At 39.1% G+C, this 27,265-nt stretch overlaps 1 protein-coding gene across 3 annotated transcripts in view; it reads right to left on the bottom strand.

Annotated features, from left to right (window-relative positions):
- Positions 1–27,265, bottom strand: part of FCHSD2 (FCH and double SH3 domains 2) — a 238,053-nt gene that overhangs the window by 52,270 nt on the left and 158,518 nt on the right. For all 3 annotated transcript variants that reach the window (XM_026651594.2, XM_026651593.1, XM_026651596.1), the window contains one exon: positions 2,673–2,795. In XM_026651594.2, the coding sequence (XP_026507379.1) occupies positions 2,673–2,795 (123 nt within the window). The remainder of the gene's footprint in view (positions 1–2,672; positions 2,796–27,265) is intronic.

The raw sequence follows: 27,265 nt of genomic DNA, 5'->3' as shown, positions 1-27,265 counted from the left end.
ATAAATGGTTAGGGTCTTGACTACCTAACAGGTAATGGCAGGTTACTTTTATTTATTTTGATGTATAGAAATGCTAAAGATGGTGCACTTTCATATGCTCTAGGTCGGGGTTCTCAAACTGGGGGTAGTAAGGTTCTTACATGGGGGATCACGAGCTGTCAGCCTCCACCCCAAACTCTGCTTTGCCGCCAGCATTTATAATGTGTTAAAAAGCATTTAATTGATGGGGGGTGGGGCACACTCAGAGGCTTGCTATGTGAAAGGGGTCACCAGTAAAAAGTATGAGAATCACTGCGCTAGGTCAGTGGTTCCCAAACTTTAACAGCCGCGAACCCCTTTCACTAAATTGTGAAATCTCGTGAACCCCCTTCTAAAAATGAATATTTCCAGGGATTTAAGTTTAAATTTCCTCAGTGTGATGGACGTGCTTGCTTTGCTCTGCATAGTTCTTGGAAGTCCGGAACCACTGGAGAAAGATAAATTCTCAGATCTGGTTGGCATCACGTCTGTTTCTGTGTTTGGTTTTCAGATGTGCATAGGAGGAAAATGGAGCGCTGGGGTTCGGGCTGCCGGCTCCCCCGCTGACGGGGGCAGGCTCAGGCTCCCAGCCCAAACTGCTCTGCCCGACTCTCCCTGGGGCTCAGGCCGTCTGCCCTGCAACTGGGTCCCACCTGCTGCCTCCAATGCCCGGGGTCCTCTGGCCACCATTAGTGAAATTTTTCTGGCGAACTCCCTGTAACGTTCTGCAAACCCCCAGGGGTTCGCGAACCCCACTTTGGGAACCACTGCTCTAGGTGCTCTTGAAATATTTAAAAAATACATCCCATTGCTTTTGGTTAAATGCCCTCAGCTCTGGAATTCACCTTCTCTCACCTTTGGTCTGTTCAAGTCCTGCCAGGACCCCTGTAAAACATGCTGAAGGGCAGAGAAGAGAGGATGGGGAGATGATACACTTCAGTGAGTTTGTAGGTATTTTTACTGTCATTCTGACCTGCCGAGTTTTTATAGCAGCAGAATTTTAATAACTCATACAGGCCTTTAGTATTGGATAGGTTCTTGTCTAAATGTAAAGAACAAATTTATCACATGGCTGTGCATTTTCACACCAGCACATACACACACAACAAGCAGTAATGTAATACAATCTTTCTGTTTAAGCATAAAGAAAAGGAAAACAGAAAAGAATGAGTTAACACCAAACATATCGAACTAGATAACAGCTGTAAAAGTTATTTTCAGACATGACTGCTGTGGTTACTTTTTTGTTGCTTCTCCAGGTGTTGTGGTAGCTTGGAGAGGCTGAAAACAGAACTACTTATTCCAGATACAACGCAGAAAATTGTTACTGTACAAAATAAAATGTATCCACAGACTTCTGGTTGAGTAGACGCTTGCTGGCACAAGCTCTCTCTCTAGCTAAATTCCATAAAAAATATAACAAAGGTATTTTCTATGCAAGTGACCTTTAGAAATGACAGTTTAGACAGTCAATTCAGAGAAAAAAAGCAAAGTATTGCACCTTGCATTCTGATTATGAAGCATTTACTAAAATACTGTAAAAATGAATTAATATGCACAAACTCTATAAACATGTGGCCACTATAAACTATTATACTAATTTTGGAGAACATCAACAACAGGTCAACTATCATGTCTTTAAGCAACACTATGACACATACAAAAGCAAATGATTAAAGTAAACTCCTTTGTCTGCAGAAGGCTAAAAGGTATTTTCATCTTCTACCCTGAAATTGCCAAATAAACTCAAGACTGGCTAGAATATAGCAGTACATTTTTAATCTGTCCATTACACTCTAAAGCTAATAAAAAGTAAGTTCACTGCTCCAAAACTACTATAACAAGATGAATGGGGAATGATTTTAAAGAAATATGTAGTTTGGTTTCTATGAGTCAACATTCAGAGGTGCATAAATAATATACTCTGTTCCTGTATGAGTGATCATGGCTCATACAAGGAATATTACAATTATACCATAATACCTGAAGTCTAGTTGGCTTGGGTTTTATTGGAAATCTTTAATAGTACTCAGGATTTGCAGGAGAGGAAGTTATGCAAGTTGACATGCCACAAAATGAATTTGTAAATGACTAGCCCTATTTCTGATTTTGGTTACTTGGGGCAAAGAAACAAATATGTTAATTACAAGAGCCTAACCTATTTTCTATATTGGCCAATTTCAAATCCAAAAAAGAATCATATGTTATGGTGTTTTGTTTTTAAGTTGATGGTCAATGACTAAAAAAAAAGATCCAAACAGTTTCATACTGCTATTTCTTCACAGATTACTAATGTTGCTACAAAACCTTCATGTAGAGTGAAGTGCAGTTTCTCTTTCTAAGCATGTAGAGTGAACATAATTGGACGCTTCCCAATTGCTGCTGCAGTATCTAAAGAATCTGTAGAATGCAAATGCACTCAAGAGAATGCAGTACTTTTGCAGCAACAGGGAAATTTCCCAAAAATGTTCCTTTACGTTTTGTCAAATTGAGTGTAATACAGGGACGAACAGAAATATAATACACCTTAAGAATTCCGTATATTTGTCAATATATTTTGGGAATGAATCTCTAGTGTCCAAAAGATAAGACCAATAACTTACTGTATGTTTTAACTATTCAGCTATAAAGGATAATTCAGTTAAATGGCTTACCCTGCTGGAAGTTTCCAATAAAAATTGGAATGTATTCTGTACAGCTTGGCATGTCTCTAGCTCAGTCCTGCTGAATGCCATTAAATAATCCTTAAGGTGATCATATACATTCCCATCAAGAGCCTGTATAAAGAAGGGAAGAATTATAAAAGAAAAGTAATTAAAAAGTGTGCAGGATAATTTGCTTTATTTATATTCATTTTTTAGATTTATAATCCAAATTCTCTAAACACGATAATCAGAATGGCCTGGAAGGGTGAACATCTTTCACTAGCCATAGTAGCAAAATCATTGTCTTCATTCCACTAGATGGCACCACAGAGCACTATAACAACAAGTGTATTTCAATAAATATGTTTTCCATCCAGTTATGTAATGTATCCATTGCAGAATGCTGAGGTCAGGTTTGGATAACTGATTTTGCTTAGAGATATGTTCTCAATGAGAAGAAAGTGACCTTGCAAGTAAAAGGACATGTAGCTTCTATTGCGGAGGATGTACTTTATTGTGAAGCATTCTAAATGCTGTCATGGGGCGCTTAATAAATAAAAAAGTCATAATCTGAAATATAGATAATATTGACTACAGCAAGAAGTACCTGGTGTCCATTATTTTATGTATATATACACACACAAATAACCTATCCATGCACACAAATATCAACTGCACAAAAGCACTGCCTATCATTCATGTTGCAAACTATTATAATAGTTTTATAATAATTATTAATTACATTAAAGCACAGCTCAGAGGCCATGTTGTGCTAATTGCTGTAAAAATTACATTGTAAACCCTAATCCACACAAAGTTGTGCCAGTTTAATTTAACATATATTGGCAAACTGATTTAAACCCCTGCAACTGTGTGTGTACAGACATTCTTATATCATCTTAAAACTGGTGTATATTCTTTAAGCCAATATAAATGTGTATGCCAACACACGAAGTTGCACCGGTTTAACTAAATCAGTCAAGGAAAATAGTGCCTGTTTTCAGATTTCTTTGAGAACAGTTTTTGATTAGTGTGGTTAGTGCAAGTATTTGGTTGCATGTGCTTCAACCTTGTCGAAAACCTGCTTGCTTGACATTCAAGATGTTCTCCACCTCTGGTGTTATTTGCTGTAAAAGTAGGCGCTCTAGAACCTTGAGACACACAGAAAGCAGTGATATTGGGCGGTAGCTTGATGCCTGGTTTGGGTCTTTATCAGGTTTTGCGAGGCCGATGACTTTTGACATGCACCAAATTTTCAGCAGTCTTCTTTCATTGGTGGCCCTTGTGAAGAATTGAGCCAGCCAAGAATGGGTGCATGGGCCAAGATGTTTCAGGAACTCTGGAAGAATGTTGTCACAGCCAGCAGCAGTGCCAGACTTGATGTTATGTAGCACTCTGCCCAGCTCTGGAATTGTGAAAGGTTCAGGGCAAGCTCTGGATTTTTGCAGCCTGCGGAAGACCCTCTAGTCAATCTGGACTCCACTCTTCACTTCTTTCTCCAGGGGTGTCTTTCCCATGCGAAGCAGGAGACTGTCTACTTGGTTAGCACTTGCAGATGATCAGCTTGACCTCACTGCAGCGTATGATACTGTGTGGCACATGGGTCCACTTGTTAAAATATCAAGAGTCCTCCCACCTGGATTACTGATGCCATCGAACTGCTACTCCAAGACAGATGGTTCAGGATGCATGTGGGTGAACAAACAAGTTGGAAAAATTGGAAAAACAGATGAATGGGTTACCCCAGCGAGTCTGTTCTAGCCCCAATCTTGTTCAATCTATACATCAATGACCTGCCACCAACCCAAGTAAAGCATGGAAGTTCATCTATTCAGATGACATCTGCTGCAGACTACAGGCTCTGACTTTCTCTGAGCTGCAGACGCTGCAAAGCTGGCTGACTACTGCAAGACATGGTGCCTTCAGCTTAGTCTCAGCAAAACAGTCTCTAGCACATTCCACCTCCACCATGCCAACGCTAAGAGGGAATTAAATATCATAATGAATGGCCAGAGGCTGAAGCACGAAGCATATCCAGTTTACTTAGGCGTGACCGTCGACTGAACACTGACATACAAAAGCCACCTGAACAAGATAGCAGAGAAGGTCAAGACATGCAACAACTTCTCAGCAAACTGGCAGGTTCTTCATGGGGAGTGGATGCTCCAGCCCTAAGGACTTCAGCTCTTGTCATCTTGTACAGTAACTCCTCACTTAAAGTCGTCCCGATTAACGTTGTTTTGTTGTTACATTGCTGATCAATTAGGGAACATGCTCGTTTAAAGTTGTGCAATGCTCCCTTCTAACATCGTTTGGCAGCCGCCTGCTTTGTCCACTGCTTGCAGGAAGAGCAGCCCGTTACAGCTAGCTGATGGGGGCTTGTAACTAGGGTGGACCGGTAGCCCCCCTATCAGCTCCCCGCTCCCCTAAATTCCCTGTGCTGCAGCTGTGCAGCAGGCTATCAATCAGCAGTTCAGCTGTCCCTCACTCCACTGCCATGTGCTGCTCCTGCCCTCTGCCTTGGAGCTGCTTCCAGAGACTCCTGCTTGCTATGCGGCGGGGGGGGGGGGAGGGGGTAATGTCAGGGTGTCCCCCTCGCCCCTGCTCCTGCACCCCGCTTACCCCTTCTCCATATAGAGCAGGGTGGAGACACAGACGGAGAGAGACAGAGAGAGCTTGGGGCAGCAGCTCCTGTCTCAACTTCCTGATCCACTTAAAAAGACAATGCACTTAAGAGTGGGTCAGCTTACTTAAAGGGACAGTGTGCATCTCTTGCTCTCTCCCACACACAAGGTGTGTGTCTCTGTCTGCAATGCTGTCTCCTCTCCCTCCTGTTCGTGCTGCCTTGATGAGAGGCTACATTAACAACGTGTTAACCCTTGAGGGCTCAGCCGAGTGCTAGTCCATCATTTAGCAGCAAGGCATTGCTATGTACAGTATTAAATTGTTTGTTTAAAACGTATACTGTGTGTATATCTATATAATATATAATTTTTTGTCTGGTGAAAAAAATTTCCCTGGAACCTAACCCCCTCCTATTTAAATTAATTCTTATGGGGAAATTGAATTCGCTTAACATCGTTTCACTTAAAGTCGCATTTTTCAGGAACATAACTACAATGTTAAGCGAGGTGTTACTGTATTCAATAGCAGAGTACTGTGCGCCATTATGGAGTTGGTCAGCACACACCAACCATGCTGACTGCAACTCAACAATGCGCATCATCACAGGAACTCTCCGACCGACTCATGTTCCATGCCTTCCAGTTCTGAGCCACACTGCTCCCACTTACACCAGGAGGGAGATTGCAGTTGGCAAGCTTCTTGAGAAGATATGTGCCAACCCAAGCTTGCCCTTGTTCAACAACCTTTTTATCCCACCAGCCACACGTTTTTCATCACAACACCCACTATGGTCAAGGCTGCCACACCAGGATGTGACAGTGGAGTCCCTGTGGTGGGAAGACTGGTGTTCAACATCAACCATCAATTAGTTCCTTGTCACAGACCCTACTGCTCGCCCTTCCTGGCTTTGATATACCATGTCATGAGTAGGCCCTTCTTAACTGATTGCGGACTGGGCAAGTCCTCTGTGCAACCAACCAGCACCACTGGGGTCTTTGAGACAGTACAAGCTGCAGCGCAGATCAAACAGTTGCACACACTGTTTTGAGAGTGCCCGATAACCAAATTCAACGGTGAGCTCCAAGATGTCCACTTGGCCACTAAGAATGCTATTGCTTGGCTCAGTGAATATGCAAACACTAAATAAATAAATCAGTTTCAGACAATAATTAACCTGGCGCAACTTTGTGTGTGAACAAGTTTGGGACTAAGAGTCAGTCCCTGTCTGAAAGAACTCTCAATCTAATTTAAGACAATTAATGAAGGGAGGACAAGGGGAACAGGAACATATGGCTATGCAGAGTAGCTATGTGCACAATAATTACAACTTTTTTCCCCACAACTTTCTAAAGCGTTCACCATTTGGGCTGAATTTTCTATGCTTCCAGTCATTTGTTAGTTATGGAAAAATAGAAAGAAAAAAAAAGCTTTTCCTGTTGTAAAAGAATTCTCATTTAAAAAAACCCCACACAGAGACAGCAAAAATAGATGAACTTAGAAACTTGACATGGAGTCTACCCTCAATGAAGACTAGTTTGGGAGAAAACAATAAAAATAAAGTTACAAGTGCCTGGAAAACTCACTTCTAATCTTAGTAACATCTACAAGATTTTAGTATAATCTAATTTATCCCCATACTACACCACTTCTTTTTCCAACCTGACAAGTACAAAGTTTGCTGTTATCCCTAAGAAATTCCATAGTTTTTCTTCTAATTTCTATATCTTTTTAAAAATTAATTTCTAACTCTTTCCATTGCAAAGATGTGGCCATCAAAATAAAAATAGATAAAATACTCCAGCTCCAGGTAAACAGCAGCAGTGGCAAACATGGGAAGTTCTCCCAACTGCAATATGGCATGATGCACACACCCTACTTGGGGCCATGTGTGTGGCACCATTATACATTAACATAATTTTTGGGTTCTTTAATAAGAAAAACAGTAACTGTTTATGCAACATTATGGTAACATAATTAAATTATCTCACACCCCATCCACCAGGAAATTTAAAAGAAAGGACTCCAAAATAAAGTAGGCCATGTTGCACATACATAATGTCTTCTCTTCTAGTTCCTCTTGGTACAGCATAGCTCTGCTACATCACTCTTTTGTTTAAGTTATTCAATATCTACAAGTTAATGTTATCGGAATCTTAGCTTCTGCCTTTCCTGATTTTTTGTGATTTTAAATGAGCAAGCAATATTATTATGCTCACGTATGCATTCACACACTTCCAATAGCTTGTCCCACTGACACATTTTCGGAGGACACAAGTAAAGTGGAAAATAGTTTTAATTGGGCTATAGTGTCTCATTAAAGAATCTCTGCACAATGACGGTAATAGTGAAATCAAATGAAAGAACATTTAGATTTTCATGATCGTGTGCATGTGTTTCTGAAACTTTTCATGCCAAATGCTTAGTGTCACTGTAACTTTACCAGTAATTAATACAAACTCGTTATAAATACTGTATTCACAAGGACCTGCAGTTTTCACTCCAATATTTTAAAAATAGAGGATTCCAAATAATCAAGATGAAGAGTAACTTCAAAGCTCATTGCCTTGGTCCTCATTTAAAACTCACACATGCTTTTATATTAGATAAAGTATGTTTTCATTCTTTGCCACTCAGCCCTACCTTTCATTTTAAATTTTACCAATAAATAAATAAAGAGATAAAAATCGCTCATGCCCTTGATTTCTTATTACACAGATGTGGCCCCTGCTTTAGAAAAAACAGGAAGTATAACACTAGCTTCATATTGTTTCCATTTTATCCACTGATTGCACTCCCAGGTCCTGTGCTGAAGAGCTCTGACCACACAGGTTATATGGATGGTCAACTAGCAGTACAGCACTGAAGTACGCAATGAAATACACCACAAGGAAGCACATAAAGCAGTAAGAACCTATGCACTTGGGAACTATATTATTGCCTTTTAAAAGATGGAACCCCCCTCAATTAATTAAAATTGGCTTCAATATAAGAATTCTTCCAACCCTGATAATATTTATTCGTTGAAGTTATAAATGAGTGCAACATAATGCTTCCTTATTTGACAGCAAAATAAACCCCATGGGTAAAAAACATGATAGAATGTCAAAAAATGACACTTCCATCAATTCCATTTTCTTGACTCTAATGCTGGTGAGTTACAAGATGCCTTAAGCATTTTTCTATTATATCAAATTGTAACTATTCTAGCAAATTGGTGAGTTGGGTATTATAAATTAAGAGCTGGTTAGGCAAATTATACATAAAAATTATGTATAATATATCAATAAGTATATACCTTTATACATATGAATTTTTCTGACTAGAACTACACACTAAATGATTTGCCCAAGGCAGAGGCAGTCCATGTCAAATTCCAGATATCCAGTCTCATGATCAAACTATTGAATGAGATTTCCTTTTCAAAAATATCATATTGATATTTTAATACCTATATATAAGGATTCCTATATATTTCTTTTAAAACATCAGGGACTGTTATACTTGAATACTGCAATTCAAATCTGGCTAGATATTTACAAAAATGTCTACTTCAAGCGGAAGATGAAGATGAAAAACCAACGAGGCGTTAATTGCATAATCACAGTATTTGTCCCCCTTCCTGTATCTCAACAGGCTATTATCATATTAAAACCATACTAAATATTGCGTACAAAATGAGGATACCCATGTAAAAAGAGATCAGGTGATTCTTCCCATTTAATTTTTGACATCATCAGGACTCAAGACAATACCAAGTTATATAATGCAGAATTAAGTTTTCCAAGAAAGCAAGCAATGTTTAATATAAAATCTGTTCCATTCAGATGAACTGCCATCTTAAAGGTGAGAAAATTTAAACCCCATTAAATATCACTGAATCAGACAATTTCAAAACTGCTTAACTAAATTCTATATATTTTTTAATTTAACAGATGTTTAAACAGGTTTGAAAAAGAGAATGTTTTGAATATTCTGTTTTTGAATACAGACTTTAGAATATTTGATTCTAAATGGCTTCCTAATAAAGAGGATATGAATTTTCTTAGTTCTAATTTGCTTCATGAGTTTGTCAATATCATAGCTTCCTTTTAATTCTTCTTTCTTTCTAGTTAGAAGTTGTAGTGGTTTGAATAATTTTATATTACGTTATAGATTTCCCTGCAGTCAAAGATTTAAGTGGAACTGAACTACAGATATTTTAAGTTTATTTGGATGTTTGCCTGCTGTAGCCCTTCAAAAATGTAACTGTAGAAATGACATGACATATGCACTGAATAACTCGCATGTTCATTTAAGTAATTATTTATTTAGTGGTCTCTTTTACTGTAGTATTCACAGGCCTCAATTATAGTGGATATGAAAACTAGTATTTAAATATTAAATCATGAACCAGAAACATTTTAAGAGTATTAGCATTCCTGGAAAGCTCAGAAAAAGTGTATCCTGATTTTTTACTCTCTCTCACTCTCTCTAAAATTCCAAGGGACAAATAGACATGGTTTGAGCCAGGCATAGTGTGAACAGGTGCAGTAGTAGGCTTCCAGACAGATCTGCCAGTTCATTTCAATCATTACTCGAAACATTCCTGCTATTCTAATTACGATCTTATCTTGAGCAGAGATTGCTGAAATGTGTGTGTTTTTGTAATATGAACAAGCTTCCACTGATAAAAATTTAGTGTATTAACCTAATGGACCATATTAGCTTCCCCACCAAGTAAATAACATTTGCAAAACATGCCTGCAAGCTTGCATAGCGCCCATTGATACTAGACTGGTTTACAATGTTGAGTCTTTTAATGAACGCTGAATGTAGCTTTTCTTTTTTAAAATAAAAAAATCTTTATTTTTTCTTTTAATACAGGGTAACTATATGACAATACCTATTGTAGGGACTAATGGTATGATTCATGGATGGAATGCTAGTTTAAATTTATAATTGCTTATTTTGGGCTTTTGGTGTCACATACATAATACTACTCAGCAACTTATTTGTGCTTTTTTTTTTCCTGTTACAAAGTTCAGGAAACAATAGAGTTGATGTTGGTGGCTAGAATTTCCTTACATGGGCGGAGGTACTGTAACAAAATTAGACCTGACCTTGACCTGCCTTATCCATTCATTTTTGGAATGCAGTTTAAGGAAAAGTTTTAAATGAACTAAACAAATTGTGTTTGTATGTTATCTGTTACCTCAATGGTATTACATTATGCTGGCATAACAGGTTTTCCTGTTTAATAATCAAAGCAAAAGCAGAAACTAGATGCTCAAGTCTTCCTTCTTTAGGTACAGTGTATCAAAAAAATACCAAAGCTAGGTTCTTACACCACCCTCCAGCTCAGATCAACATACCATATGTATGTGTGTCTGATCTGCTCTGTTTGTATCGGAACTAGATTGCAATTCATCGGAATACAGGGACTGTGCCTTTTTTATTAATTATTTTTATTAGTGTAGCACCTAATTACCCCATCTGAGATTGGGCTCTACATTGATAGGCACTGTACAAAGACTTAGTTGGAGAAAGTCCCTGCCCTGACGAGGTTAGTAAAAATAGATAAAACAAGAAAAAAGTGACAGGAGAAACGGGCCCCAGAGAGGAGAAGTGGCTTGCTCAAAGTCACACAGCAGGTTAATAAAAAAAGGCAAGAACTAACCCAGGTTTCTTGATTCAGTCCCATGCACTATTCACTGGGACATGCTGTTTGTATCACTTCCTATGTCGTGCCACAAACTTAAAAATATTATTTTCATCATTTTCCTTCCAAATGTCTCAAGTTAATACTATCCTAAACCTTTACTTTCCTAGCAGTTTTAAAACTGTCAGGCCCATTTAAACTGCACAGTGCACAAGCAGGACAAAAGTTTCCCAGTGTTTGGCTCAAAACAAAATATACCTTTACCCCATTAAATATACGGTATAATCTTGATCATGCAAATATTCTGGTGGATGCTGTAGTTTTCAATAATCAAAGGAATTTTCAATATAATGTCTTTGGGAGATGTGACCCAGTTTTAGATATCTGGGAGTTTCAGATAACCAAGGTTGAACTATATTGCAAGAAGCATAGAAGTTTGTGATCAGCAAAACATAAGATGATGAGAATTCATTATACACATAGTATAATAGACGGAAGTGTTGAGAGTCTCTGGGTTAGGCTAAAAGGGGTAAAAAACAAGGGTGATGTCATGCTAGGAGTCTACTACAGGCCACCTAACCAGGTGGAAGAGGTGGATGAGGCTTTTTTTAAACAACTAACAAAATCATCCAAAGCCCAAGATTTGGTGGTGATGGGGGACTTCAACTATCCGGATATATGTTGGGAAAATAACACAGCGGGGCACAGACTATCCAACAAATTCTTGGACTGCATTGCAGACAACTTTTTATTTCAGAAGGTTGAAAAAGCTACTAGGGGTGAAGCTGTTCTAGACTTGATTTTAACAAATAGGGAGGAACTCGTTGAGAATTTGAAAGTAGAAGGCAGCTTGGGTGAAAGTGATCATGAAATCATAGAGTTTGCAATTCTAAGGAAGGGTAGAAGGGAGAACAGCAAAATAGAGACAATGGATTTCAGGAAGGCGGATTTTGGTAAGCTCAGAGAGCTGATAGGTAAGGTCCCATGGGAATCAAGACTGAGGGGAAAAACAACTGAGGAGAGCTGGCAGTTTTTCAAAGGGACACTATTAAGGGCCCAAAAGCAAGCTATTCCGCTGGTTAGGAAAGATAGAAAATGTGGCAAAAGACCACCTTGGCTTAACCACGAGATCTTGCATGATCTAAAAAATAAAAAGGAGTCATATAAAAAATGGAAACTAGGACAGATTACAAAGGATGAATATAGGCAAACAACACAGGAATGCAGGGGCAAGATTAGAAAGGCAAAGGCACAAAATGAGCTCAAACTAGCTACAGGAATAAAGGGAAACAAGACTTTTTATCAATACATTAGAAGCAAGAGGAAGACCAAAGACAGGGTAGGCCCACTGCTTAGTGAAGAGGGAGAAACAGTAACAGGAAACTTGGAAATGGCAGAGATGCTTAATGACTTCTTTGTTTCGGTCTTCACCGAGAAGTCTGAAGGAATGCCTATCCTAGTGAATGCTAATGGGAAGGGGGTAGGTTTAGCAGATAAAATAAAAAAAGAACAAGTTAAAAATCACTTAGAAAAGTTAGATGCCTGCAAGTCACCAGGGCCTGATGAAATGCATCCTAGAATACTCAAGGAGCTAATAGAGGAGGTATCTGAGCCTCTAGCTATTATCTTTGGAAAATCATGGGAGACGGGAGAGATTCCAGAAGACTGGAAAAGGGCAAATATAGTGCCCATCTATAAAAAGGGAAATAAAAACAACCCAGGAAACTACAGACCAGTTAGTTTAACTTCTGTGCCAGGGAAGATAATGGAGCAAGTAATTAAGGAAATCATCTGCAAACACTTGGAAGGTGGTAAGGTGATAGGGAACAGCCAGCATGGATTTGTAAAGAACAAATCATGTCAAACCAATCTGATAGCTTTCTTCGATAGGATAACGAGTCTTGTGGATAAGGGAGAAGCTGTGGATGTGGTATACCTAGACTTTAGTAAGGCATTTGATACGGTCTCGCATGATATTCTTATCGACAAACTAGGCAAATACAATTTAGATGGGGCTACTATAAGGTGGGTGCATAACTGGCTGGATAACCGTACTCAGAGAGTGGTTATTAATGGTTCCCAATCCTGCTGGAAAGGCATAACGAGTGGGGTTCCGCAGGGGTCTGTTTTGGGACCGGCTCTGTTCAATATCTTCATTAACGACTTAGATATTGGCATAGAAAGTACGCTTATTAAGTTTGCGGATGATACCAAACTGGGAGGGATTGCAACTGCTTTGGAGGACAGGGTCATAATTCAAAATGATCTGGACAAATTGGAGAAATGGTCTGAGTTAAACAGGATGAAGTTTAACAAAGACAAATGCAAAGTGCTCCACTTAGGAAGAAAAAATCAGTTTCACACATACAGAATGGGAAGAGACTGTCTAGGAAGGAGTACGGCAGAAAGGGATCTAGGGGTTATAGTGGACCACAAGCTAAATATGAGTCAACAGTGTGATGCTGTTGCAAAAAAAGCAAACGTGATTCTGGGATGTATTAACAGGTGTGTTGTGAGCAAGACACGAGAAGTCATTCTTCCGCTCTACTCTGCTCTGGTTAGGCCTCAGCTGGAGTATTGTGTCCAGTTCTGGGCACCGCATTTCAAGAAAGATGTGGAGAAATTGGAAAGGGTCCAGAGAAGAGCAACAAGAATGGTTAAAGGTCTTGAGAACATGACCTATGAAGGAAGGCTGAAAGAATTGGGTTTGTTTAGTTTGGAAAAGAGAAGACTGAGAGGGGACATGATAGCAGTTTTCAGGTATCTAAAAGGGTGTCATAAGGAGGAGGGAGAAAACTTGTTCACCTTAGCCTCTGAGGATAGAACAAGAAGCAATGGGCTTAAACTGCAGCAAGGGAGGTCTAGGTTGGACATTAGGAAAAAGTTCCTAACTGTCAGGGTGGTTAAACACTGGAATAAATTGCCTAGGGAGGTTGTGGAATCTCCATCTCTGGAGATATTTAAGAGTAGGTTAGATAAATGTCTATCAGGGATGGTCTAGACAGTATTTGGTCCTGCCATGCGGGCAGGGGACTGGACTCGATGACCTCTCGAGGTCCCTTCCAGTCCTAGAATCTATGAATCTATGAATCTATAGTAAAAGCTAGAACTGCTCAGAGCAATATGCACATTTATTAAGGCAACAGTTAATTTTAGCACCACACTTCAGCTGCTTTTGTGAGAAGTCTAATATAAAAAAGGCAAACCCTGTTTTGTATTTTTTATATTTATCCCAGGAATGCTAACAGGTCACAGTTTGTTAAGGGTTCTTGGTCCTGGTGGCTAGTTTGTACTGTACCTGATATTGAGAATTTCTCAAAAATTTATCACCTAATAATTAAGAAAAATAAGGATGATCAAGTCGTCATTAAAAAAATCCCCTAACTCACTCACCAGTAATGCATCTGAAGAAGTGAGGTTTTTTACCCACGAAAGCTTATGCCCAAATATATCTGTTAGTCTTTAAAGTGCCACTGGACTCCTTGTTGTTTTTGTGGATACAGACTAACACGGCTACCGCCTGATACTTGTCACCAGTAATTAATTCAACACAACTCAATGGGGTTGGCTGACATCAGCAGTATTCTGATTAGCACTACATGAGAACGTTAGCCAAAGACAACGAGAAAGAAAGGAAGGAAGGTCAGGAAAACCCATCCTTTTTAGTTAACAGTTGCATTCCACAATTTTTCCCCCTCCAAATATTGGTCCAACTCTTTCAAAAACTGCTTTAGTTGCTATTTCTGATAGTTGTTTATTCCACGGACTAACTTTTCTTTATATAGACAAAGAGACATTTCTTCTCATAACATGACCAGTAATGCAGTATTCCCAGAATGTTCTTAGAGGTTTTTAAGGTCAGGCTTGACAAAGCCCTGGCTGGAATGATTTAGTTGGGAATTGGTCCTGCTTTGAGCAGGGGGTTGGACTAGATGACCTCCTGAGGTCCCTTCCAACCCTGATATTCTATGATTCTATGAATGTTCAGCTTTATATAAATAATGCAGAAAGTCATGTGTTTTATCCTCCTTTCCCTGATACTCCTTTACTTTTTAATGTTTATGCTATTCATTGGACTTATTCCATTTTAATGTATGATTTCTAGACTCATGCATTTCTGTAAACTGAACTGTAGAATCCACTCACTACCATGAACTTCTAGTCTGTACAAGTAATTCTTCATTTTTTTATACAAAGGAAGGCATGTAACAATAGAATTTGGCACTGCAAAAACTGAAAATATGGCAATAAAGTTAACACAAATTATTCTTTGATTCTCACTGCAATCCATTCATTTTCCTCCATCCTAAACCACTTTCCTTCACAACAGCTGTCTTCTCCCTCAATACCAAAACCAACTTGTATCCACTCTCTAGGTAACACTTGCTGATGGCTTCAGTTTACTATGGTATTCAAAGTTTTCCTAAAGTCAAATGAACATTATTTGCTTTATCTAAACTTTTTCAGAGCCTCAGAGTAGTCATACATTTCTATGACTATCCTTATATAAAATATTAACTTAGGTATAAATAAGGAATAATTCAATTAAAGTTAATGGAGTTACACTGGTGTAAGAGTGGAGACTCAGGCCTTCTAGGTCTAATTTCTTAAGAGCCTCTCTTGAATAAATGGGTCATCTTAGCTTCTTTAGAGTACATCAGTACACCTATTGTTTCCGAAGAGGACATTGTGTACTGGCAGTTCTTGGGTCTATCTTACCACTTCCTTCATAATTTTGGAATAAACCTGATGGACCAGGACTTTTGTCAGTTTTCAGACTTTTTAAAAATAAATTATTCTGTTATACAAATCACAGAAGTGTAGGGCTAGAAGGACCATCAAAAGGTCATCTAGTCCATCCTCGCGTGCTGAGGGAGGATGAAGTATATCTAGACCACCTTGACAGGTGTTTGTCTAACCTTCTCTTAAAAAGCTTCAAGACCATGGATTCCACAACTTCCCATGAAGCCTATTCCAGTGCTTAACTATCCTTATGGTTAGAAAGTTTTTTCCTAATACATCTCCCTTGCTTCAAACTAAGCCGACTACTTCTTGTCCTACCTTCAGTGGACATGAAGAATAATTGATCACTGTCCTCTTTATAACAGCACTTAACTATAACAGCACGTATACCGTGCCCATCACTATAGTATCTGAGCTGCCTTCTGGTAGTGCATTAAGTGATGTGGCTAACATTTGTCATTTGTAGTTTGTTCTCTCATTCTCTCTGCTGGGTGCAAACTGTGCATGCAGTAAGTGCTTTGTTTTGGTAAGTTTTTTGTTGTTGGGTTTTTTTATGTACATGCTGGCTGCTGCCATATGTTTATACTACAAAAGGCAGGTTAAAGAAGTGTGCCTTGCACTGGGAGTGGAAGGTGGTTATGTCCATGATAATCAGAGCCACAAAGGTTTTGGGGGGCCTGGGAATAAATCTGAAATGGAGACCCCCCCCCAGCCCATCAGAAAACAAAACAAAACAAAACCAACCCACACCAAAAAACAGGTGCAATAACAGAAGGGAGGCCCCAGGGGAAGGGTGGGGGGTTTGGACAGTGAGCGCACCCTGCACTCATCCCACAATGATGGTTCCTGTGTCACAGGGCTGGCTCCAGCTCCTCACCGGAGTACTGCGACCTGGCGCACCGGATCGCAGTGCTACCTCACTCAAATTTGGCCTTGCCATTCTCCATCATGACAAAGGCATAGCTGGGCAAAACCCAAATGGCACTGTGACCCATCCACCAGAGTCACACTGCATTAGGTTTGGGAGCCCTCTCAAACAGGGGGTCTGAGAAAAAATGGTCCCACCTCATCTTCCCGCGCCCACTACTGATAAGTCCCCAGTTCCTATGAGCGCTCGTTCTACAGTCTCACACCAGCCCCAAGAAAGCCATTACCCACATAGATGAGCTGTCTCCTTTATTGTAGAGGACCATTATGTTAGAAGATTGGAGCTGTCAACCACTGTTTTCATTCAGGAGCTTCAGGTGGTCTATTATTCGGGGGGGGGGGGGGGGGTTGATAGCTCAGGGGTTTGAGCATGGGCCTGCTAAACCCAGGGTTGTGAGTTCAATCCTTGAGGGAGCCACTTTGGGAACTGGGGTAAAAATCTGTCTGGGGATTGGTCCTGCTTTGAGCAGGGGGTTGGACTAGATGACCTCCTGAGGTCCCTTCCAACCCTGATATTCTATGATTCTATGATTAGATATCCTGGGCCCAAGGCATTGGTGCCTTGAAGATAAGGACCAAGACCTTGAACTTCACTCAATAGTTTATGAAAAGCCACACAAACACACACACAATATGTCATACTTACCAATTATATGTTTCTTTATTTCCTTGTTTTCTTTTCTTTACCCCTACACATATTCAATGAACCCAAATACTTATCACTGTAGGTTTACAATCTATTTTATTTACTCTTAGAGGATTTGTAAACATGCTCCCTTAATCTGTCTAGTTTGGGTATAATGGATTTAAGTTGCAATTTAAAAAAAAAATACACATTATTTAAATTCCCATCAGTGGGGTTTCTTCTAAACTGTACAAGATTTAAACATACTAACCATATATGAACATACTAACCATATATAACGATGTTTCAAAATGTCCCACAGACTTGACAGTTTCCAATCTGATTCAAATCACACAGGTCCTTTTCAAAATAATGAATTCATGCTAAATACCAGATAGTTAACAGAATTAAGTGAGTATAGTTAAGGTGCACAACTCAGCTTTTTTAAAAAATCTGTTCTAAAACTATACTAGTTTTACTAAAATTGAGGAGTACAATGGAAAAAAATCAATGTAATACTATTTTTAGCTACTTCTGCAGTTCACACAAATGATCAATACGCCCATTAAAGGAAAATGGTTTGAGCCCCATGGTACTGCAATCACTGTAATAGCTGAATAACGAGGAAAAAACAATATAGCTGCATGCTAAGGTACAGCCACTGCACTGCAGCATTAAAGATTAAACTCTATTTCCCAAATATCACTTGAGACTTCGGCATGTCAATTATAACTTATTCTTTTTTTAAGTCCATTTTCTCATTTATTCATGGGGGAGTAATGCTAATGAGGTACATATGCAATCCCTCCGAGCACCACTGGGAGAGACAACAGTAAGAAACTTTACAATGTACCACTCTCTCTTTGTGGTTAAAAAAATTGTGAAAGGTTTGTCCCCTACCAATGGAGTTCAGAGATAGCTATAAAGGAACCTTCATGAAAGCAGTTTACCTTCATGAGGTCACTCAAAATGGGTTTGCCTTATCAAGTTTCCATAAACTTGATTAAATTTTCCCCCTCCCATGACTTTTTACCTTTTGTCATGCTCTTACCATCTGTATATTTAAGACACTATGGTGACATGTGCCAGTATAAGTTTCTTGATATATAGCGAACACACTTCAGCATGTTTTCATTTTTAACTGTGGGCAGGGGAGAATAGGAGCGGTGGGTAGATTGGTGGACCAGACAGTTAATTTAATAAAAATTTTAGTTGATGTTTACAAGAATTAAAAAAAATACTTATGATTAGAAACTTCTAAATATATTTTGCTCTGATGACCACATTTCATGAGTTAAACTTCATTCAAGTGAGCTCACTGTTATTTATATCTTGAGTTAGCTAATTTGACTGGAGAAAAGGAGAGGATGTTATCCACATGCTTATCTGATAAGGCTGGATAAACTTAATCAAATTGGTGTTATACTGATTATAAGGGGAAAATATTTAAATACTGGACAGCATAGAAATGATTTGTATTACAGTAGTGCCTGGAGGCCTCAAAAGAGACTGGGGCACCATTGTGCTAGGCAACATATAAACATGCAGCACGTGACAGTCCCTGCCCCAAAATGTTTACAATCTACACAGACAAGACAGAAATCATGGGAAGAGAAACAGATGCACAGAGAAGTGATGTGACTTTTCAAAGGCCACAGAGGTGTTCAGTCAGTGAGAGAGCTGGGATTAGAACTCAGGTATCCTGACTCCCACTGTAATGTCTTATCCATTGGGAATCTGTTACAACTTTTTGGGTGCATGTAGCACTACCTCTTTGCCAACAAACACAAACCCACGTTTACTGTATTAACTTTTATTTCTCAGGCCTTATTTTTTGAGATTGCTAAACAAGTGATTGTTCTTGTTCTACGTGTCCAGAGAGTAAGGAATCTGGTACACGGAATACTCATTTCAAAGACCAAATTTTTTTTAATACACATGGACACCCACACAAACACATACAAAAGGTGCATCAGGGTCACCTTCTTGTTATTTATTGAATACCCAGCTCCACTGTTTAGGAAGGAGTATAAGGGATGAGGTTCCACTGATATTTTTTCTAAAATCATAACCTGATTAACATTTAAAATTTAGTTTTTCCAGAAGCACATACTGATCAATTTGTTACACATTATGCTTTATCCTAAAGATATAGGTTTGACATAACTACGATCCCAGTTTAATGGAGGACATGAAAGAAAGTAAAGGAAAAAGACAGGTGGATAGGAAAATCAGAAGTGGAAATGAGCTGGGTGAGGAGGTGGATCTCTGCACACTAAGTCAAATGTTGTTAGTAGAGAAATTCAAATACTGACAACTTTTCATCAACATTTTGAATTTAGATTAAAAAGACTTTTTGAAAATTTCATATTGTTTTTTGACTAGCTTTAAATCTCATTTAAAAGTGATTCCCCATATACTCTGAACATAATTTTCTCAAGAATAAATCTGAACGTCCATGGATCCCAGCATTCAGACTGGGATCCTCACCTCATGATCGTATCTTTCAAACACATTTAACTGAAACAGTATTTTCTCCCCATTTTTTTTAGCTGTGGAATTTACCAGAACACAGGCAGATATGTTCCTATACCATTTGAGCACAGCTAGATTAGAATCTGTAAACCGCAGACTCTTAAAATCATGAAGCTAAGTAAAATTTGTTCAGAATTTTAAAATGTGTTAATTTCAGTTTGGAAACCGACACTACTTTATGGACAGTTTAGCAATTAATTCTGAGTTTAAATACTTATGTAAAACACTGTGCAATATTCTCAGTCAATCTGACTACATTCTGTTCCAGTGAGGTGTTGTAATTGGACATTCTACATCTACAGAATCTGAGAAGGAATATTTGTTTTCCTTCCTGAAAATGGGATTCCCCCTACCCATACAATTTGTCTAGCAGTGATGACAATCTGAACAGATGTGCATTTCTTCTGTATGAAGACTGGCAGTGCAAGTGGACAAATCATACTGCAGAATATTTTCCTGCCGGAAGGTGCTCTTCAGCCAGCTTTCCAAACAATTATCTCCGCAATTTGTAAACACTAAAAGCTGATAATTCCTTTCTGTGGATCAGTTTCACGGTGGAGACCAGTTGCATTCAGCTCCCCTCATCAGAGGCCACAATCACAATGAAGGAACACGTCTTCCTTCGTACTCTGGAGTCTACAGCCTTCTTACCCCACAGATCAGTGACTTCCAAAGAGGAAGCTATTGCTTATGTCATGCGTTAACTCTCAAATTTGAACAGCCAGCCATTTGAGCAACAAAGGCTGACTGGTAGGCATCTACATTAGTGGAACCGGTCCGTATGAAATTAATACAAGGTAAGACATTCTGCTTTTTAAGGACCAATTGCCCTCAGTACAGATTAAATGGGATTTGAATAGCAGTATCCCAAATGACAGGGTGGCAAAGCAAATGACTACACCCTAACAAATCCATCCACCCCAACCAGCGGAATAAACCCTAGACCACCTCTGATGGGAATCTGCCAAGCCATCCTCAAGTAGGAAGTTAATAACTTTGCTGAAGGGAAAGTACAAAATAGTGTAAGAATCTAGGGACCCCTCAGAAGCTTCTTGTCTCACAGGGGTTTGGGATACCCCTCTTCCGCTTTCCACCCAAATCTTCCTTGAGTCTTTAATACTGGGCTAGAAACTTCATGAGCTTTTATAAGATTTCTAATCCTTCTCACTCTGGTCTCACTAAAACTGTGTAAATGTGGAGCCATTAAGAAAAAAACAGGAGGCTACAAGCCATTTTTACTTTAGCATTTCTTAAGGTATAACCGTGGTTTATATCCAGTTTGATGCTCTACATAGTGTATTCTTACTGTTACTTTGCCCATACTGTAATATTGCCCATTTGCCTTTCTGGATCTTATCTCCCCCTTATTGTTCCTCTCCAGCTTTCTTCCTAGTTTCAAGCCCCTAGGAAATGTTTTGCCCTGCCATTCAAAGGGAAGTCATAATTAATCCTTACAGTCCCCTTTCTCCAGACAACAAATGATTCAGAAACCCAATCTTTCTCCACCTCCTCAGCTACTAGTTTATTTCCTTGGTCCTTGGAAATGGCAGAAACTCTAGGAAGATCATTTTACAATCCTATTCAAATTCTCTACCAAGGTCTCTGTAGTCATATAAATTCTAGTAAGTTGATTGCTGTGCCATTCATACCAATGTGGACAATGAGGAAAATGTTTTCTCCTGCAGTCTTAAATACTAGTCAGCCACTATAGTACTTCGAGATTTCATTCCTGTTATGTACCAAACATTTTCCTGCTGCTTGCAGAACATTTGGTCTACACTCCTTCACCCTGAGTCAGACAAACAACTATATGAAGATTATAGGTATCAATCCCACTTCTGCTTGTGTGCTAAGCAACCACTGAATGAGTGAATTCCATCCCAGTTCTCAGACAAAGAAATTCTACTAACTACCATTAAAATGTATAAATTACTAGTCCAGAATTTCAACAATACATTTTAAAAAGACAAGGCAATAATTTCTGATTATTCCTTTAGGGTGAAATTCACCAGTACCACTTAAGTAACACTGAAGTAGTGGCGCATAGACTTTGTACAGGCTCTCTGCACAGGGGAATCTTTCATTGTGAATGAACAGCCGCAAGTTCTAATTGCTGGTCAGCCATTAACAGTTAAATCAAAGATACCAAAGTAACATGCAAAGCCAAGATGCCAAGGAAACCATAAGGATATTTCAATATAGTTTCTTTTTTCTGTCACTTGTTTTCAGCAATGGATTTAAAATTCAACAAAAAAAATTAGTGTTTCAAAATGAAAAGCTGAGTAATCTTTTCAGGATGTCTGTTTCCATGACTTCTAATCCAGGAATGTTGAATGTTTCCAGTTAAAACTTTCAGATTCAGCCCCACCTGCCTCCCAAGTGTAGCACACCCAGGTGTTTCCTGCAGTTGGATATTTCTCTGCATTAGCTACAGCTCCACTCCAAGAAGCACAGACTAACTGTGGGCAGAGCAAAGCGCTTTGGTAACTGCTCTCAACACATTTCAGTGTGATTTTAAACAAGCTGGTAAATTCCTATTTTCAACTCAGAATGGGCTCTTTGAACATGTTTCACAGACACACATTAAAGCCATTTTCAAATTCTGCCTCCTCTTTCTCCACAAAATTTTTAAGATCTGTCCTTTCCATCAATCCCTAAAGCTAAAATTCTCATCCAGTCTCCTATCTTGATAACTGTAAACACCTCCTCCCTGACTTCAATTCTTGCACTGCTTTCTCCATATAAGCTACTACAGTGAGGACCATCCTCCTAGTCAGTCATTTTGATCACATCACCTCCCCAATAGTTTCCCCTCCTTTATTGGATCAAGTTCAAGATTCATGCCCTGCTTAACTTTATTCTACTTATTCACCTTTGCCTCCCCCCCCAAAAGTCACCTTCATTCACCCCAAAATTATGCCAGCACTTAAACCCATTTGTGAGCTTCTTAGACAAACGTCTAAGACAGTGCAGAAACTCCTTCTTGAGGCACTCTTTGCTGACGATTGTGCCCTCATGGCTCACACTGAAAATGATCTTCAGCACATTGTCAACAAGTTTGCTGAGGCCTCGCAACTTTTCGGACTAACTATCAGCCTCGGAAAGACAGAAGTTCTCCATCAACCTGCACCTGGATCAAATGCTTCTGTCCCGAGTATCTCCATCGACAGCACTCAGCTGAAAGTAGTGGAGAACTTTAAATATCTGGGTAGTGTCATATCCAGTGATGGATCACTGGATAATGAGATCAATGCACGAATATCCAAAGCAAGCCAGGCACTTGGCTGTCTGCGTGTCAAAGTTTTAAATCACCATAACATCCGGATGTCAACAAAACTGCTTGTGTACAGAGCTGTTGTTCTTTCATCTCTTTTGTACGGGTGCGAAACATGGACATTATATAGGCGTCACATCAAGCAGTTCGAAGCATTTCACATGCGCTGCCTCCGTAACATCATGAAGATCCGCTGGCAAGACAAAGTGCCCAATCTCGAAGTCCTCGAGACAGCCCAGATGACAAGCATCGAAATGATGATCATGAAGTCACAGCTACGTTGGACCGGTCATGTCAGCCGCATGGTTGCCAACAGAATCCCCCACCAGCTTCTGTATGGCGAGCTCTCCCAGGGCATCCGGCATATAGGTCGTCCACGGAAACGTTACAAGGACACCATCAAAGCCAATCTGCAGTACAGCAGTATCAAACCTAGGGACCTTGAGTACGCCGCCAGCGATAGACCACAGTGGCGTGCAACAGTCAGAAATACCTGCATCGCCTTTGAGGAAGACCGCTGCCGGCGTCTACAAGAGGCACGTGAACGACGTCACAGAGCATCAGCAGCGCACAATCCACTGACCGCGAACTTCCCATGCACCATCTGCAGCAAAATGTGCACCTCTAGAATTGGCTTGTACAGCCATCAGAGGGCACACCATAAGACCAACAACTGATGATCTGCACAGATTTGTCATCATCGGATCGATGGACTACCAAGAAGGAGAAGACAAACGTCTCCATTCTTATTCCATGCCTCCTCCTATGCAGGAAATGCCCTTCCTGAGCACATCTGTAAAGTCTTTCCTGCATTCAAATCCCTCCTGAAGACCTACTTTGGTCATGACACCTATGCAAAATTGTCTGACAAGTTTCAGGAATAACCTAGGAATAGTTTTAATATCCTATTAAAAATAACCTATTACATTGTCATAATATTACTACTGTGACATGACCAACCACCCCGACTACTTGTTGTATGTGTTATACTCCTTTGCTCTATCTTCTGTAGATCTATCGCCTATAGACTGTGAGATCCTCAAGGCAGGGACAATGTGTCTAACATTTTGGATGTTACTGGAAATAGAAAGTAACAAAAATAATTCTTAAAAATAGTACAAAATTAAGTATGTCTCTTCTTTGGGACACACGGTTAGGTAAGGAATGGTCTGGTGCTTAAGACAATGGATTCCAGAGAGATCAGAGTTCAATTCCTGATTCTACCAGACAATCCATGCCGGGGGGGAGGGGCACGCAAAATCCCAGAACAGCCTGAGTCATGCCCCCTCAGACAGCCCTTCCCTCCTGGAAAGCAGCAGCACCGCTGCCTGCCCCCACCCACCGGAAAGCAGCGGCCCCTTCCTGCAGCTTCCAGCTGTTCCTTCTGCATCTGCCTCTCCCTGAAATCTGGGTAAAACAAGGATAACAATACTTATTCCAACCCACCTTTTGTCTTGTGCTTTTGCTTTTATTATGAAAATTGAGAACTTGGTAGCCATGCAGACAAGGTGCTGTCTAAACTTCCATGCATAGCTCTGCTTATTCATTGCAGTCCTGTTATTCCAGCTAATGAGCAGAGTGCATGGTTGCATTTTGTAATGTACAAATATCTACTAGGCACTAAGATGAGACAAGCTTGTACATGCCTGCACTGTGGCTTTGGTTAAAAGTCAGAGATGAAAGGACAATATAATCACCCACTCAGACCCAGTCCAAAACAGAGCAGTTTCAACAGACTCAGTCATACAGTGTGTCTCATGTCATTAACTCATCTAGTGATCATAGTGACTGGCACATTATTTAAGTCACAGTAACAAAAGTCTTCTAAATTATCTAAATTTAGATCACACAATATGGGACATTCATTAACAGAACAGGCATTCTAGAGGCTAAATTACTAGAAAGAACAACTATTAAAATATCACAATTAATATAAAATGTTAAGTTTTGAAAGCATTTGCAAAAGCTGTTTGTGAAGTAACTTCCCTCCACTTGTACACCCAGGAAGTTAATGGAACAAACTAGCAAATTTTGAAATATATAAGTAATATGCACTGTGGGTCTGCAGCTCTCTCCAAAAAACTACAAAAATACCATTTAATTTTCCTGTAGGTGCTTTCACAGAGAACCATAGGACAAGGCTTACATGAAATGAAATATGAATGACTAACAGTTATTAAACTTCTTTGGAATACAGGATGACTCTATGAATTAGTCTACATGAGCACTACCCTCTCCTTAAAGACCCAAATCTACCGTGATGCCCACAAAAAAGTGTCTTATGTAATGGCCAAGTTTGGGATGATGGATATTTAAATTAGAAATGGACTGCATGTTTTTTCACCTCTCTTCCTTCTTTTATTTCTCATTAGTCTTGTTAGATTGTGAGCAACTTGAGACAGGTATGGTGCCTCACTATCTATCTGGACAGTGGCTAAGCTTGTGGGTGCTATCATAATACAAATAAATAAATAATAAGGCTGTCAAGCGATTAAAAAAATTAATCTCGATTAATCGTGCAATTAATCGCGTTGTTAAAACAATAATAGAATACCATTTATTTAAATATTTTTGGATGTTTTCTACATTTTCAAATATATTGATTTCAATTACAACACAGAATACGAAGTATATAGTGCTCACTTTATATTTATTTTGATTACAAATATTTGCATTGTAAAAAGCAAAAGAAATAGTATTTTTTAATTCACCTCAGACAAGTACTGTAGTGCAATCTCTATCATGAAAGTTGAACTTACAAATGTAGAATTATGTACAAAAAATAACTGCACTGAAAAATAAAACAAATGTAAAACTTTAGAGCCCACAAGTCTACACAGTCCTACTTCAGCCAATCACTCAGAAAACCAAATTTGGTTACAATTTACAGGAGATAATGGCTGCCTGCTTCTTGTTTACAATGTCACCTGAAAGTGAGAAGAGGAGTTTGCAATCCGAGACTATTATGATATGAAATATATGGCAGAATGCAGGTAAAACAGACCAGGAGACATACAATTCTCCCCCAAGGAGTTCAGTGACAAATGTAATTAACCCATTATTTTTTTAATGAGCATCATCACCATAGAAGCATGTCCTCTGGAATGGTGGCCGAAGAATGAAGGGGCATATGAATGTTTAGCATATCTGGCACATAAATACCTTGCAATGCCAGCTACAAAAGTGCCATGCGAATACCTGTTCTCACTTTCAGGTGACATTGTAAACAAGAAGCGGGGAGCATTATCTCCTGCAAATTTTAACCAAACTTGTTTGTCTGAGCGATTGGCTGAAGTAGGATTGAGTGGACTTGTAGGCTCTAAAGTTTTACATTGTTTTATTTTTGAATGCAATTAATTTTTTTGTACATAATTCTACATTTGTAAGTTCAGCTTTCATGATAAAGAGATTGCACTACAGTACGTGTATTAGGTATTGAACCATTTCCCACTGGAAAATGGGAGTTCCATCGAAACTGTAAAATTGCATAAATTTCACTAAATTTTGTTTAGGAGAAAAACGGGAAAAATGTTCCAACAATGTTGAAATGTCCCATTACAATATTACTGGAAACATTTTGATTTTTCAATTTGAAGCTCCTTTTCATTTTGAAATTTTATTTTGTATTCTATTATATATTATATTTGTTTGCAGCACTGTTGTAGCCATGTTGGTCCCATGATATGAGAGAGACAATGTGAGTGAGGTAAGAAGAGCTCTGTGTAAGCTCAAAAGCTTGTCTCTTTCATTAACAGAAATTGACTCAATAAAAGATATTTCACCCACCTTATTATACACGTTTTTAAAAAGTCAAAAATCAAAATGAAATGTTTCTATTTAGTTAAAGTGTATCATTTTGATCAATCCAAAATGAAAAATTTTTAGGAATTTTTCTTTTCTGGAAATTTTGAAATGTTTCGGTTTTCATTCCAAATTGGAATGAAGCCAAATTTTGAAATTTCAAAATCCTTTGTGAAATGGAATTTCCACCCTCCGCACAGCTCTAGTTAAAATGCTTAAGTACCCAGACTGATCTAGTGATAGCTGCTCTAGGCATGACTATTTATATGGTTTAGTTTCAATTACTCTAGTTCCCTAGAACTTGGGTCATCAGGGCCTGTGAATGGGGGCCTTGTCCCCACAGACAAGGGATTATCTTGATCATTAGTGAGTCACTTGGCTGATCAATCAGAACTGAAGGGTTTCCCAATCAATCATCCTCAGATAAAATAAGG

Source organism: Terrapene carolina, unplaced genomic scaffold (assembly GCF_002925995.2).
Source record: "Terrapene carolina triunguis isolate 2854851 unplaced genomic scaffold, T_m_triunguis-2.0 Scaffold97, whole genome shotgun sequence".
Taxonomy (NCBI): domain Eukaryota; kingdom Metazoa; phylum Chordata; order Testudines; family Emydidae; genus Terrapene; species Terrapene triunguis.
The sequence above is the reverse complement of the archived record's forward strand: the minus strand, read 5'-3'. Positions and strand labels throughout refer to the sequence as shown.